This window comes from Cyrtonyx montezumae, unplaced genomic scaffold (genome assembly GCF_038088225.1).
Source record: "Cyrtonyx montezumae isolate F1298 unplaced genomic scaffold, pur_monq_1.0 scaffold_25, whole genome shotgun sequence".
Lineage (NCBI taxonomy): Eukaryota > Metazoa > Chordata > Aves > Galliformes > Odontophoridae > Cyrtonyx > Cyrtonyx montezumae.
Window position 1 is genome coordinate 2024693 of NW_027071992.1, and position 15618 is coordinate 2040310.

The window sequence follows — 15618 nt, forward strand, 5'->3', positions numbered from 1 at the left end:
TTGTAAAAACCACAAACGTGATGTTTCACTTTTCCCATAAAAGATTTTTTCATGTACAAGTATAAAGATATTCTGTTCTTTTTTACCAGCTGTTTAATCTTGCATCTGAAATGCGAAGTCTCCTTTCTGTCATGGTCAGTTGCCCATAATACATATTTAGTGCAGTTTCATTAACATTCCAGAAGAGCTCATATTTCTATTGTTATGTTATTTTTATGATGGATCATATATAAGAAAAAAATTAAAAGTAGAAGAGGAATGCGCCAGTTTCAGATATCAGTATTTGCAAGCTATCTCCATAGTGAGCAGATGTATAGCAGAGAGCTGTTTTTTATATATGGCCATTCCTGCTTGACATAGAAGTGATAATTAGCCACCAGCAAGTCACTAATAAAGTAACAAACCTCAGCCATCTCTCATATGTACTTGCATTGCTGCAAGTCAAATTAAGCCACAAATAAATGTCCCAAGATATCACTCCCTGGCTGTGGAACATGGACATGAAGCCAGTATTAATTCTGGCCACAGCACAGGCTTGATTTGATTCTAGCACTCGGGGCTCAGGTTACTTTGAGATGGTATTTGTATGTTTCTTGTTACCTCTGTATAATCACTGAGAAGATGTTAGATAGCAAAATACTTGTTGCCTGAACTTTATTGTGGGGATATAGTTTCACAATAAACAAACAACAACAACAACAAAAAAGCTATGGGTGGCACTTGATAGACTTTATCTTTACTAACAGAACTTTGACCTTTAACATTTATAAAGTCAGCTTTCAGTTTTACAGTCCAATGTGACATTTAAAATTAATGGAAAGCCATGTGCTAGTTTTCAAACAGATTTGACTGTAGAAGTTTGCCACAATAGGAAGCTGTTACCAAAGGAGTTGACCCTCCTTTTAGATTTATGTAACTTATTTACAACAAAGTATTTTTATGAATTTAAATCTTACTTGAGTACACATTTTCTTTCAAGAATGGTCAAGAAGCAGTAAGAAAAAGTTCTGAGCTGCTTCTGGTGCCTGTTATCCCTCGGACTGCTTTTGTTTGCACATCTAATTCAGTGATTTTGATGGATTCTGGTTTATAAGGAAATATTTTTAAAATTCTAATTAAAAATAATAATAATATGAGACTTCATGACCTGTCAGCTTCATAATTTCCTGTCATAATCTCTTTTCTTCTAGTCTTTTTTCACTTGAGGATACTCATGAGGCTCTAAGTATCCTCTGTTTCTAGCAGAGCTACAGTGGAATCTGTAGTGTTTAACAACTTGTAGAGACACACTCAGCACCCTGTTGAACTGAGGTCACTTTTTTTTTTTTTGTTTGGAAACAGTTTTGTAGCTGTTCCAGTTGCTATTTCTGTGCTTGTCTCTGCATCCAGGGAGATGCCTGAACTTAATTTAGCAATTGTTCCAACGGAGGCTTATGGCAAAGAAAAACATTTCTTTCAACAAAAAAAAAAATTGTATGTGAGAACTCTATAAAACAACACAGTTAACAATTACTTTTACATTTCAGGATCAATTAGATGAATTGCTAATTGCACTGGAAAAAAAGTCAATGAAGATTGAAGAGTTTGTTGGTGACATTGAATCCCTATTTAACTCTGTTGAGGTAAGTCCACTGTTTTTTCACATTGATTTTCTTTACCTCTACAATATTGCTTCTAAATTATGTTTGACTTTTTCATAGTGTCATATTTTATGCTATGATGGGCTATTTCACCTCTCCTCAAAATGACTTCTCCTGCTGGAAGGAGTTACATTAAGGGGGAAAAAAATGATTGCTTTTTTGCATATTGTCAACAGTTTACGGGCAGGTTTGGCCCAGTTCCGTGATGATTGGTGCAGGGGACCCATGGACCCACGCCCCAGGAAAGGGGAAGGGGGAAAGAGAAAAGGGAGATGGGCCTAGGAACAAAACAGCAGCAACGATCTGAGGAGGAAAGCTAATTTGCTAAATAGATATCGGAAAGCAAAATAACACAATATAATACAATATAATCGGAATTAAAGCTAATAAATCAAGTAAAATGAGCAAGAGAGAGTGTCCAATAAACCGAAGGCGTTACGCTAACGCTGAAGGCGAGATGGCAGCAAGCACCCACTGCTGAGTCCATCCCAAAGGAAAGAGAGTGTCCCGTGACCGCAGACAGTTTTTATCTTTCCCTCTGAGCGTAAACACGTAAGAACGCAAAGCATTGCAAAGTCCTCTGGGGAATGGAGTTCTTCTTCTCTTCTGAGACAGGTATACCTGGAACTATCGATGATCCATGGAGCTGGAGCATTAACTCTTTAACTCTAAATGCACTACATGATGTTATGATGTGGAATACCAGTACCAAAAATCATAAAACCATGACACATATCATTGCAAAGTGTAATATGTGACTATTGAGTATGGGAGGAAGAAACTCCCTTGATTTTGATTTTTGCTTATAAAAAGTTCACTCTGTAGCTATTTTTAGAGCCCTGCATTAAACATCTACATACATTCTTAAGCCTTGAGGACTGTATTAACTTTAGTTGAAAGCATGAATTTTTAGCTATTTTGTTATCAGACTTCCTCCCTATGCTTAAATATAGAAGTTTAATTTTAAGCATTCATATTAAAAAGATATATCTGCCGTTATTTTAAATGTATTTCTCCAGCATTATTTCTCCCAGATGAGTTTGCCTACAGGAATAAAGTTCTCTTATTGTCAGGATGCCAGGAGTCTCGTGGATGAATCAAGTATGGGTGCTGAGAATTTCTGTGTATTCATGAACTATAGTAATTTCAGTCTGAAGATCAATTTACATCTGTTCTTATTTTCCAGGAAAATTGTAAGAAGAATGCGGAGTTATTGGAAAAGCAGAATGAAGAGATGCTTAAGAAAATGGTAGCACAATATGATGAAAAATCAGAAAACTTTGAAGAAATGAAGAAGATGAAAATGGAGTACCTTTATGAACAGATGGTCAACTTCCAGCAAACTGTTGATTCAGCAAAGGAAACTTTGGAGACAACAGTAAAGGAAATGGAAGAACTCAATGGATTTGTTTTCTTAAATGTAAGTATAAATTGCATTCATACTGTAGATTTATTGTACTAGTTAGGAAAGAACTTAGAGCTTACACAGTGCCCGAGCTGAGAAAGAGATATTTATGTTCCTTTTTTTTTTTTTTAAGATCACTAAATCCTGCAAGCTCAGTTATTCCATCCTTAATATGCCAGATCAGCTACTTTTGTCATGTGAACAGAGAATTGCAAAGGTGATGCATAGGAAGAAAATTTGACTTACAACATTAAAATAGTTCTGTTTTATTTTTGGAAGAGAAAGTTGAGAGACATCTCAGTAATTTATCTAGAATTAACCACTGAGGAATAAAAACTTAGAGTAAGAGTTACTTTATTGTAGGAAAAAAAAGTGGAAAAATAAAGCATAACTGAAAGTTAACCAATGTGGAAGCAGAATGGGTTCTTTTGGTGGTTTCATTTGCTCATTTATTTGAGGAGACAGAGAGTAGGTATGCATTCAAATTATAGACACTGAGATAAACATTTACTACTGAAAGATTTCTAAACATATGTGGTTAAGAAACATACATGTGACATTCATGTATGTAGTGGTCCTTTCAAGATTTGAAAAACATCCATTGTGAATATGTGTGACTTGAGTTACCTGATGACACAGTCATCAGTCAGACATAAACTCATTTTAGAGACTCTTGCATGTTAACCGTTAGTGGCCTGGATCTCCCGTGATTGTTCTTGTGTTGCAAGAATTGTTCACAGGTCAGCTGAGGAACTTTCCCCTGTTTAGAAGTGTTTCAGAAGATGTTGGGATTTCTGTGGAAAGAATCATCTCCCATTGTAGAGTTAGCCTACAGGCTGAAAGATGCAAAGGTTATCATAGGATGCAAGAAAATGAAAAATTAAAACTACTTTTTGAAGACTAATCATTCACACAAAATAAAACAGCTTTCATAATAGAAGCTCCTAGACCAAATGCCAACAGTTAGAGAAATGGGGGAGCAATATTTGGCTTTCCTCTTGTTGTGTTGCTCAATGAGTAAGTGAGTCCTTAAAGAGATAGAATATCTTGGGATGGATAAGAAATGTTTTTTATCTTGATAAAATTTGTGAAGTGCTGGATTAGTCCACTTTGTAACATTAAATGTTCACTTTGTAACATTAAATTCTTTTTTAGGGTAGGATAACTATTTCCCATGATACTCAGGGTTATAACTAGCTGTGATCATAAAAGATTTGCTAGCCATTGCTTTTACCAGTATGGGACAGGAACTTTTTTTTCTCTGAGAAAGGAAATATTAGCTGAAGATTCATGGAGTGTGGGAAAAAGTCTTACTACTCCACAGGTACAAATATCACACTACTTCTGGTAAACAGGAGTAATGAAGGAGATTTCAGCCAGAATTTGTATTTAAGTGTTATTAATGCAGAAGTTATTTTCTTCTGTAATAACTTTGATTTAGAAAAGTATTTGATTGTGCCCTAGGGTTATAGCTAGATATTGAATACTGACTCCTCAGGAGTTTTAAACCAGATGTAGACTCTAATAGCCTGCTGAGTGAGAGTCTTGAAGAGAAATACTATTAAGGAACCAAATTCTCTGTGGGTGTGAAAGAGCAGCATCCCAACCAACATCAAGTCAATAAAACTGTGTTTTTATCTCTGTGGAGAGTAGCAGAACTGCGGGATGGATGAGGGGCTCTTCAGTTTCTCAAAGTTTTGAAACTGTTAATATATTTCTTTTTTTTCCTTAGTCATCTAAAGAATTGAATAAAAGGTATCTGAAGTATGGATTAAGTGCACTGTAGTGAACACTAGGCTTAGTGTGCTGGATGCTTCATTTACTAACTACACTGCTAATATTGGTAGTAACTTTCATGAACCTTGTAAATAATGAAATTAAGGGAATGTACTTCATACTTGTAACTAACTTGTTGTGACATGTTTTCTATGTGTTTTATAATATATCAATTAAATAAGTAGCATTTTAAATTGTCGACTTAAGTTTAAATCTAAGGTATTAAGAACATGTTCCTTGTAGTTATTGCTATATATACATATACTAGAAACTATTTTGACCATGTTTATATTCCTTAACATCAATATTACATGATCTCTTAAAGTTTATTATGCAAATTATAAGTTCATAAGTTCATAAGTTCATAAGGTTGGAAAGGACCTATAAGATCATCTAGTCCAACCATCCTCCTATCACTATCTCTACCCAACTACTAAATCAAATCCCTTAGCACCTCATCTAAACGCTTCTTGAACAGCGCTAGGGATGGTGCCTCAACCACCTCCCTAGGCAGGCCATTCCAGTGCCTGACCACTCTTTCAGAAAAGAAATGCTTCCTCAGGTCTAATCTAAATCTTCCCCGGCGCAACTTGTGGCCATTCCCTCTCGTCCTGTAGTTATTTATCAGGGAGAAGAGGCCCACCCCCTCCTCACCACAACCCCCCTTCAGGAAGTGGTAGAGTGCAATAAGGTCTCCTCTGAGCCTCCTCTTCTCCAGACTAAACAATCCCAGCTCCCTCAGCCGCTCCTCATAAGACTTGTGCTCCAGACCCCTCACCAGTTTTGTTGCCCTTCTCTGAACACGCTCCAGGGCCTCAATGTCCTTCTTGTAGTGAGGGGCCCAAAACTGAACACAGTACTCGAGGTGCGGCCGTACCAGAGCTGAGTACAGGGGGATGATCACCTCCCTGCTCCTGCTGGCTACACTATTTCTAATACAGACCAGGATGCTGTTGGCCTTCTTGGCCACCTGGGCACACTGCCGGCTCATGTTGAGCCGAGCATCAACCAACAATCACTCACATGGCTGAGGTTGTTGGGCTGTATTTGTGAACACCTCAGGGGGGGAGAGAAAGGGGTGGAAAGAAGAGAGAGAGAAAGTAGCTGGTTTATCCACAATTTCCATCATTGCTTTTTCAAAAGCTTACCAGGAGACTACAGAGTGATACTGTCCTGTTTTCTCATTGTTGCCACCTGACTCAGGATGTTAAAGATGCTTAATCGTAGCTGCATCGTGGGTCACCTGCATAAACTACCAAATACATAGACTGCAAACATTTATCTTACATATGTATAATAGGTCATACTCCTTGGGGGAGTCATTTTGGTGATCTCCATCCTTCATCAGTCAGAAGTTCAATTTAGTTCATATTACCTTTGTCAGTGCTGCCTCAGTCGACTCAGTGATACAAATGCTGATCTGAGCTAATGGACCAAGAGGTAAAAACTAAATAAGGGTTCCAGCTCATTCTCAGATTACAAACCCAGGAGAATGGTCTGATAAGAGTGTGCCATATGTCCCTTCATAGTTCCCATATATATTTTCAGGATTAGGACTATAAATTTAGATTGCTGTATGCTTAGAAATTTTTGTTAACTTACACACTAAACATTAAGTCTGTTTTGTGCATGGGTTTGGCTGTTATTTTATTTAAGAATACCTGACAATAAAAATGCTGAGAAAAACCTATTTAACAATGCATGCTTTTCTAAAGATAATACATTTAATACTTGTTTTGCTCAGTGAAAATTACACATAATTAACTTCTACAGTGATTTTTCACTTCTTCACTGTAAAGCAATGAGGAGAAAGGTAAATTTAAATTGCTTTGAAAAAAATAATCTTTCATTTCCATCATCTGTTTCTGTCTCAAAATTAAAAATATATCGTTTGATTTTTTTCTTCTAATAAACTCAGTGTAGGCTAATCAGGTGAAATCCAAATTCCTTCTTGTTTGTTCTTATTTTGTTTTGTTTGTTTGTTTTCCACAAACAACTGCTTCACCTTACATCAGTGGGTCAGCCGCTGTAGTTCAGTGCTGACTGTAACCTTGTGCTACTATGCCCAAAACCTGATGTTCTTGGAAGTCTTACTGAGTATTTCAAATCCTCGTATTCTCAGAGATTATATACAAACATACAGTATGTACAGATTGTGTTTGTTTTCAGGGTGTTCCTCTTGTGAATTGTGAGTATGTTGTAAATGTTCAAAATCAGAATAGCTTGTCCTTGCATGTAGTCCTCAGTTTAATGGTTGCATGGACATTTCTTCTGGCTTTTCGAAGCTACATGGCACCACAAGTGATTTACATGGCTGCTTTTCTTCTAAAATAGGTTATGTTCTGCAATGGATGCTACTCTTTCTTTAGAAAAGGTGCCCAGTGCATTTTCATTGTTTGAGCACTATGCGGACAGTCCAGGAAAGAGCAACCAGAACTCTTTAAAACATGTGGCTGGTAAGAATCTCTGAATCTCATCTTCAAAAAAGATTATTATTTTGGCAATACTTTGGAAATTTTAGGAAGCTAAAAACAGAATCAGTTCAAGAAGTATAAATTTGCAAACCATATTATTAGCAATCAAAGCTGAATGTAAAATTAAGTCTAATTGTGCACAAGTGTTTGGCTTATAGTAGGACCTTAAGATGAGCTGAGGGAAGAGGGCTATAATGGAGGATTCTTTCCTTTTTTAAAGGTCAGTATATCAGACTATCTCATGGCTGTGGGTTTATGCCATGAGTATGAAAGCACACTGAAACTTCTCCAAATGGGGATGTGAAGGGGACTGATAACTTTAGTTGGAATAAGCCTCTGCTTCTGAGGACAGTGGTGAAAATTGCACATGATAAATAAATTTATTCATCTCTATTTCATATCCTGTAAAAAGCTTGTCCAAGTGGGCTTTCTGCTCTGCCTGTACATACATTTATAGAAATTACCCAGATCTAGAGAGCTACTAATGACAATCCATTTCTCTTTTAATGGAGTCTAAGTCCAGAGTGACTTTCTCAAGAGTAGGGTTACTCTGGGAGATCACATCTCACTGTCCTGCTTTGTGATCTCCCTCTCTCTATCACATTCACCACTGCTGTCACAGTCACTCTGTGGCTATTCAGATGCCTTTTTCTCATGTCTGGCCCCTGAGCAGTGCAACTAGAGCATCAGTGTCCATGTGGTGCTTTGTTTACTAGATGGATTGTCAAGTGGGATGTTGGAGAAGTGCAGTCTTGTTCATACTCTCCTGTACCTAGTATTTACTGATTGCACTCAGCAGTGTCACTGACTAAATTGTGCTCCTTCTGCACATAGTCACTTACTTTTATTTAGTAGAGAAACTGAATATCTCTCAGACCTTAACTTCCTTGACACACTTGTGGATTTGTGCAAGGGATTCAAAACTGCTCAGGTGAGATTAGACTGGTATTTCTGCTTGCAATATTATCTCAGCCTCGCCTGCTAAGGAAATCAGATGAAAATACACTTTTTTTTTTAATTCTGCACTTAGCCAGTGTTGACTTTGAAGTGTAAATGTGCAATATACCACCTTTTAGTTATTAAACTCCCTCTCACAATTCCATACATGCAACCATGCTTTCCTTCTGGGTAGTTAACTACTGTCAAGGTCATATGGGAGAACAGACCCATTTTTTTGTGCTGTATTTCCTTTACCCACAAGTCATTCCCAATGCGTTCTTCCCAGATTGCTGAGATCTGCTGTTTAGTTTTATTTGCGTTAGCCACTGTGCTTATTGAACACCAAATGGCTCCAGACCAGGTCTGCTTTTCAGACTGGAAATGAGTGACTGCCAACCTGCAACTGACTTTAAAAGCTCTTCAACTTACAAGCTTCATACTCTATTTTTCTTTCTAAAATTCCTGTTTTTCATCCTTCATTTCAGCTACTAAATATCTTTGTTCCTATTGTGATTTTTACTTTAGTGGGCAGTGGACTAAATCCTTTTTTTTTTTCATGATTGTGCCCTTCCTGAAAGAAAATGGAAGTAAGTGCCTGCGGGAAACTAAATTTTCAATTGAAAACTCTGACTATATAGCTTAGCAAATAGTGGAGGCAAATGTCAGACATTCAGAATTTGTTTTGATTTAATCAGTTTGATGAAATAGATGTGAATTTGTCACATTTCTTCAATCCACATATTTTTTTCCTTCAGAAATAACAGTCTTTTACTGAGCAAATACATAGAACTTTTATTTTCATCACTACAGAAAAATCTTTCCTTCAAAGCACCACCCATTTTTTCAAATATTCCACATTCATTAGTGAAAAGTCCTTTTTCCTCCAATTCTTCTTTCATTTAAACCACCCATTACCAAATATATAGTCATACAGAAGACATAGCAGCGTGTCCTTCTGCACACTAAAGCACATATTCTGTCACAAGAGGAGCTGAAATCATTTTAAAATCAGAAAGTTATTTATTTCAAAAGCCTAATAGGCCCTGCCCATTTACACCAAAATATGAGGACATTTGATGATGGTAACAATCATCAATGAAAATAACAGATAAATGTAACTGTTCTCCTTCTTCAAGATTGCAAAGCAAAGGAAAAATTATTTCCCATTACATGGGAAAGGTATAATTACCTATCAAGCATTCTGGATTATGTTCTTCTATGTCCATGGAAATCAGGTGCCATAAAGGACAAGTTTCCTTAAAGCACAGTACTTCAGAAATTAAACAGATCAGAAAATGTCCAATTTTTCTGTTGAAAAATATAACTTAGTATGTTTTTTATTTTAAGAAGAGCCATCGTTTTGATAATGCAGAAATATTCTATTTCCATAGAGAACAGTTCAACTTTTTGCTTAGAAATTACTTCCTTTCGAAAGTTTATTTCTTATTATGCAAAAGTAAATGAGAAATCAAATGTTTTTCAATGCTACTGAACTGAATTTTATTTGTAACTTTTTTTTTCCAGTAGCTTCATTCAATAAGCTAGCTTCTCTTCAGATTTGGCATAATAACAAATTTTGCAATTGTGGGGTTTCTGCGATCGTAGCAATTTCTAGGCAACTTCACAGGAAAAGAATCTGGTTTTCCCACTGGGTCCACTGAAAGGTAGTCCTTTCCTAAGATGATCAATTTTTAAATGGACCAACTAGACGCAGTCAAAAGACAAAATGGGAATGGTTTTAGCAATGAGAAAGATTTTTTTTTCAGTGGGAAGCAGATGTAGTCCAACTGTACTGGTAGCTCTCTGCATAAATCATAAGGAAACAAACAGCATCTGCATTTGCCTTGTTCATGCCACAGGGGATCATCATCATTACTGTGAAGATAACTGAGAAAAAGCAAAAGCTTTTTTTGCTGAGATTCTAACAGAATTAATGCAATATGGAAATATACTGGGTGAAGAAAGAGACCAATGTATTTCTGTTCCCTGCAATTACTTTAACAATGAACATCTTTGGGGGGTTTTTGCTTCTTTCCCCTCTCTCCCTGTTAATCCATTATCTTAGAGAGTAATAATATCTCAACAGAGATTAATCTGTGCAGATCAGCAGCAGACAAAGTTTATATGAAATCTGGAGAATTTTGGATTTTGTGTTACTTTGCATTTTTCTATTTTCTGTTCAGAGGGAAAGATAAAATTGTTGGCAAGTCATGAAATCCCTCTCTCTTTTCCCTTTCGGATCATCACAGCAGCGTGTGTGCCCCTAGTCATCTTGCCTTCAGCATTAGAGTAAGGCCTTCAGTCTTTGGACACTCTCTCTCATTTTGATTTATTAGCTATAATTCCAATTATATTGTATTATATTGTGTTATTTTGCATTCTGATATCTTATTTAGTAAATTAGCTTTCCTCACTGCTGCTGTTTTGTTTTTAGGCATCTCTCCCTGCCCTTTCCTCCTTTTCCCCTTTCCCTTTCCCAGGGTGTGGGTCCCCAGAACCAGCCTGTAAACTGTTGACATGTGCCTTGAAGTGGAGACTTGTCAGTCCAGTGCCAGACTGCAGCTGGAGGAGCTGTGACTGCAAGGAGCAGGTCTCCTGGAAAAAGAAGAGGCATTCTTGCTGCCTCTGGGGTTTTGTGACAGTTCCACTTGTCCAGGCCTGGAAGGTGGCATGCTGCTCCCCTCAGCCTACTGGAAACTAGAAATGAGCAGCCACACAGTTATCCATCTGTGGAATGGTCCTGTAGGCAGGGACTCTGAGAGCTGTGCAGGGCATTGGTGCGTGCTTTGGTCTGGGTTTCTGTGGTCTCAGGACTGAATCTTGACTTTTGGGTCTGTGAGAGAAATGGGTAACCAGATTCTTATTCTCAGTAGTTAATTTTTACCATCTTTAGATCAGATGAACTACTTTTCTAAAACTGCACCACTGTTGTCCATGTTTCCAATACTTGCTGTATTGTTCTGTGGAAACAAGTACCTGAATGAAAATAAGAAACCTGATTGCTCATGAACCTGTAGTTAATTCACCTGAAAATACAGGATTGTGAATAACAACTGAGGACTCTCCATTCAGTCCCACAGACACCGACCTTAATACCTCAAGAGCCAAATTCAGCTACCAGCACTTCCATTGCTGTCTACTGGACTGTGAATGAAGGGGATACCATTGACTGCTTCCAGGTGTATTGTATGGAGGAGCTTCAAGCCAGCAAAGATGAAGGAGGTACGTACAGTCTTGCCTTCATGACAGTAGCAGCCCTTCTTCCAATGACTTCATGTCAGCACAGGGAAGGCTGAGCTACAGGGGTGGGCCCAGGGCACAGTGGTGAAATCCTGCATTGAACAGGTAACAGTAGAGGAGAGCATGAAGTAGATGACATTCCCAATCTTCTCATTCATCCTTCAAAATACAAAGTAAATACTATGGTCTGCAAAGTGCAAGACAGCTGCTTGTGGAGAAGCTACTTATTCAGATGCTTTTAAAAAGCAATCTGACTTTCAGAGAAGATATGTCCTTTCTATTCCTAACTCTCCTATACTAATGGAGAGTGCAGATAGAGCTTGCAAAAGGATATACCCAATTAGGTTTGTAGAGCCTCAAAATGTATCCTAATTTAAAAAATGACAGGAAAAGGTCATTAGCATTTCCACAGTTTTTCCATATATTCCAGAGATTTTTTTCAAAACAACATCAAAAAGGTTAAATATTAGGTATGGAAACTGAGAAAAGAGGATACAGGTGCTTCATTCATCGAAAAGCTCAGGCTGATGGCCGAGTCTCTCAGAACATACATCCATGCATGTGTTTGTTTATGTGCACACACAAATGGATGTATGAGGTATAAATTCCATAATGATAAATTGTTATTTTCTAGAGAAATGAAGTCAACTGTTCAATGCATGTCTCAAACTGCAGCTTACTTCACAGTAAGACTGAAGGTCATAAGCTCCCCTTACCAAACGCACTCAAAAGCATATCAAAAACTCTGTCAAAACTGAGTCAGAGTAAAATACTGACTTTTTGGCTAGTATAAATGTTTCAACATATTTCTTACATGTTAGATGAGAGTAACAATTACAGGCCCTACCAGAAATAACATGTTCGTGTAACAGCCTGTGTATATTTCTCCTAGCTTTGGTGGAAGAATACAGAGTGACAGTGAAGGAGAGCCACTGCATTTTGGAGGATCTGGAGCCAGATCGGTGTTACAGTGTGTGGGTCATGGCTGTGAACTGTACAGGGTGTAGTTTACCTAGTGAAAAATCCATTTTTAAAACAGGTATGTACATAGTTTGGTGTTTGATTACAGTAAGCTTCAGGTTCTTAGAGAAATTTTAGTCTGTATTGTTACCAAAGCAGAGAAGGCTGTTTCATTCAGTCCATCTGTCAGATAGTAGGCAACTCACAATCATTTCCCTTTTTGCTACAAGATGACAGCATAATTGTTCCTGAGAGGTAATTTGAAAGTATTCGGATACGAAGATGTTTCTAAATCTCAGTCCCTGTGACTGGGGCATTGGAGCAACGCATTACAAATTTATCTTCTGAGGGTACTGCAGTGCTCTAGGGCAGCTCGGGGAAAAGCCACCCTGTTGCTCTGCCACTGGTTCTCCTGTGGAAAATTGAGGTAATGGCTGCATTTTTTACCTCTCCACCATCCTCTCAGACACATCTATGTGGATTGATTAAATGATTAACTTTTCAGGGGGAGGCGTGCTTTACAGATCTTAGAAGCCACATCTAGCTCAGTGGAACACACATCTCAGGTGCGGCTGTGAGGCTTTGCTCCCTTTTGGGTAGTGTAAATTACGTTGAGTAATTAGACGAGTACTGTTTATGAGCTTCATTTGACTGATCAATTTTCCCAATTTTAATTTCCTAAATAATTTCTATTGACAAAATATTGATTCTTGAATTACAAACAAAACATGGCATCTTGTGTTCAAGACCTTATCTGAGACACTCATGCCAGATGATTTTTCTAGTGTTACTGGGTAAAAACAATCATTCTGTTGTAGCATTCACAAAATCTAGACAAGGGTACTTAACAATTTCATAATGCAATAACTGTATGACATTGAGTATATTGTTGACATCACTTGGCAGCAACCATAACAAGCCTTTTGTTTAATCCATTAGACATCATATTTGTTGATAGAGGGCAGTAAATATCTGTCTTCTACCTGTCTACGCTCAAGTGACATCCAGATGAATCCTCCGCAATGCTAAAGAAAAAAGAGTAAACACACTTTCTTTAGTCATTCAAACCTATCTGCTACTTTATCTGAGAGGCATAATAATCATTTACCCATTTCTACCTTTTGTCTCTTAAAAGATCTCTCATGAAACTATGAGAATATTACAAGGAAATCAGCTGTATGTTCTAATTAGTACAGTAACTACAGTTAATTTGTTAAAAAACCTTAGAAGCACAGTGACAATTCTTTCTGACAGTGACAATACTGTTCTTCTGACTCTGCCTGCTCTTTAGATAGATCATTTCAAATAAAAAAAAAAGCCAAACAGGTTAAGTCTTGTGATGTACTGATTGCACATCCATTATTGTGGGTATGTGTTTCCATTTCTGAATGCAGGCATTTGTGGATTTAGCTATTAATTTTTCATTCTCTAGCAACAGATAACTTTAAAAACAGACAATAATCAAGTATATCCGAGGAGAATTAGAGGACGATTGCCAAGGGAACTGCACTGGTTTATCACCAGATAAAAGTCTATCCCACATATTCTTTGCTCTGGTGACTACCTAGATTAGCTGTTCCTGTATTAAAACATCAAGTACATCTTAACATGAAACCTGATTTTCACTAAATGAAGAAATCAATATGTGCTTCTGTATTTTCTTCTTTCCTTCTCTAATAATAAGAAATTATTATTGATACAAAGTAGAATGCATCTTCCATATGGGTTGAGGCTCTATAAGATTATCTTGTCATAAAATTGTCTTTTTCCTGTCCTTTACCTAGACCTTCTATTTGAGGCTTGATTTTTTTAAAAGCATAACAAATTTCTATGACATGTTTAAAAATAAATTTTATTTTAATGATTGGTGTTAAAGATGTTTATGAGAGTGAACAGTAGATCACAATGTTCATTTATGTTGCTCTTCCCTGGAAAGGGATAGAGTAGATGAATACAACAAAACTGTTTTAGGCCTGTGATATTGGATGTGCTATTTCACAGAATAGCTTTTGATTACTTTCATTTAGTGCATTGCTTTACATTCAGTTTTCTGTTTTGCATTTGGGCCTGCAGTTCTTGAACTGAGGCTCTAAAAAAGAGAAATTACAGTACCAAATTTTAGTATCCACATTGCAAAAATAACACTACATAATTAAGCAGAAACTCATCATTTCCCCCTCAGTTCTACAGCAGCATATTTCTTACTGATGAAATTCATGCAGGAGCTGCTGAGAACAGGACTGAGATAACCTGCACAGAGCTATACAGAGAACTGCCTTGGTGCTCTGCTCTGTAAAAAAGGGTGGAAATGAGAAATGTATGCTTGGGAAAAGGCATAGAATTCTACTTGGACATTTTAAAGATGTGCAGAAATGCACAAACATTCAGAGACTTTGACAGCATGTTTCCCCCCTCCCTCACCCCCTTATATGGTTACTCTTTGCTGTTGAAGCATGAGTAAGGAACAGATCATCGCTAGACAGGTTAAGCTAACTATTCTGTGTTTTTTGAATGGAGATGACTCTCCCTTTCCTTTACAAGTATCCCCTATGAGCTGCTGGTGTCTTCTTTGCAGTACAGCTAATATGTTCCTGTGTCCCCAGCGCCTGCCATCCCCACCATCAAGGCTGAAGACTGCACAGTGTGTTGGGACACAGCTACCATCCGCTGGCAGGTTGCCTCAGCAGCAGCAGAGTCCTTCACCCTGGAGTACTGCAGACAGCATTCGCCAGAAGGAGAGGGTCTCAGGTCAGTGCTACAGCTGAGAAACATTGGTCGTTTGGATTAGGCAGACATTAATGAGCGCTCCCCAGACTACGGGTTTTAAACAGAAAGAAATAAGTTTCTGCTTGCTGAAGATCTTGGAGGCTGGATACTAATCTGTGAGATTAGGCTGAAAGATACAAAAATACTTCCCTTTCATTCTGCTTAACTGAGCAATCCCTCTCACTTGGGGCCAAAGCCCTGGAGACATTGCACTGCCTGCAATCAACCAGAAGTTGCATGACTATGTTGGCTGGGGAAACAATCACTCCCACTCAGCTGTGATGGCCCCAGGCAGGGCAGGAGAGAGCAGCTGAGCTCTGCAGGAGTGAGTGGGATGAAGGGGTTCTGTTCAGTTTGCTCTCTGCTTTGTGGGGAGCAGAATGGAAACCTGCTGGGTACACAGCAAAGGTAATACCGG

At 37.9% G+C, this 15618-nt stretch overlaps 2 protein-coding genes across 2 annotated transcripts in view; one reads left to right on the forward strand and one right to left on the reverse strand.

Annotated features, from left to right (window-relative positions):
• The window catches only part of SERINC5 (serine incorporator 5), a 510096-nt gene that overhangs the window by 327749 nt on the left and 166729 nt on the right, over positions 1-15618 (reverse strand). The window lies entirely within an intron of this gene.
• The window catches only part of CMYA5 (cardiomyopathy associated 5), a 49313-nt gene that overhangs the window by 19345 nt on the left and 14350 nt on the right, over positions 1-15618 (forward strand). Inside the window, exons 3-9 of the mRNA XM_065739758.1 lie at positions 1527-1622; positions 2827-3060; positions 4778-4800; positions 7156-7277; positions 11307-11456; positions 12367-12513; positions 15038-15182. Coding sequence (XP_065595830.1) covers positions 1527-1622; positions 2827-3060; positions 4778-4800; positions 7156-7277; positions 11307-11456; positions 12367-12513; positions 15038-15182 — 917 coding nt within the window. The remainder of the gene's footprint in view (positions 1-1526; positions 1623-2826; positions 3061-4777; positions 4801-7155; positions 7278-11306; positions 11457-12366; positions 12514-15037; positions 15183-15618) is intronic.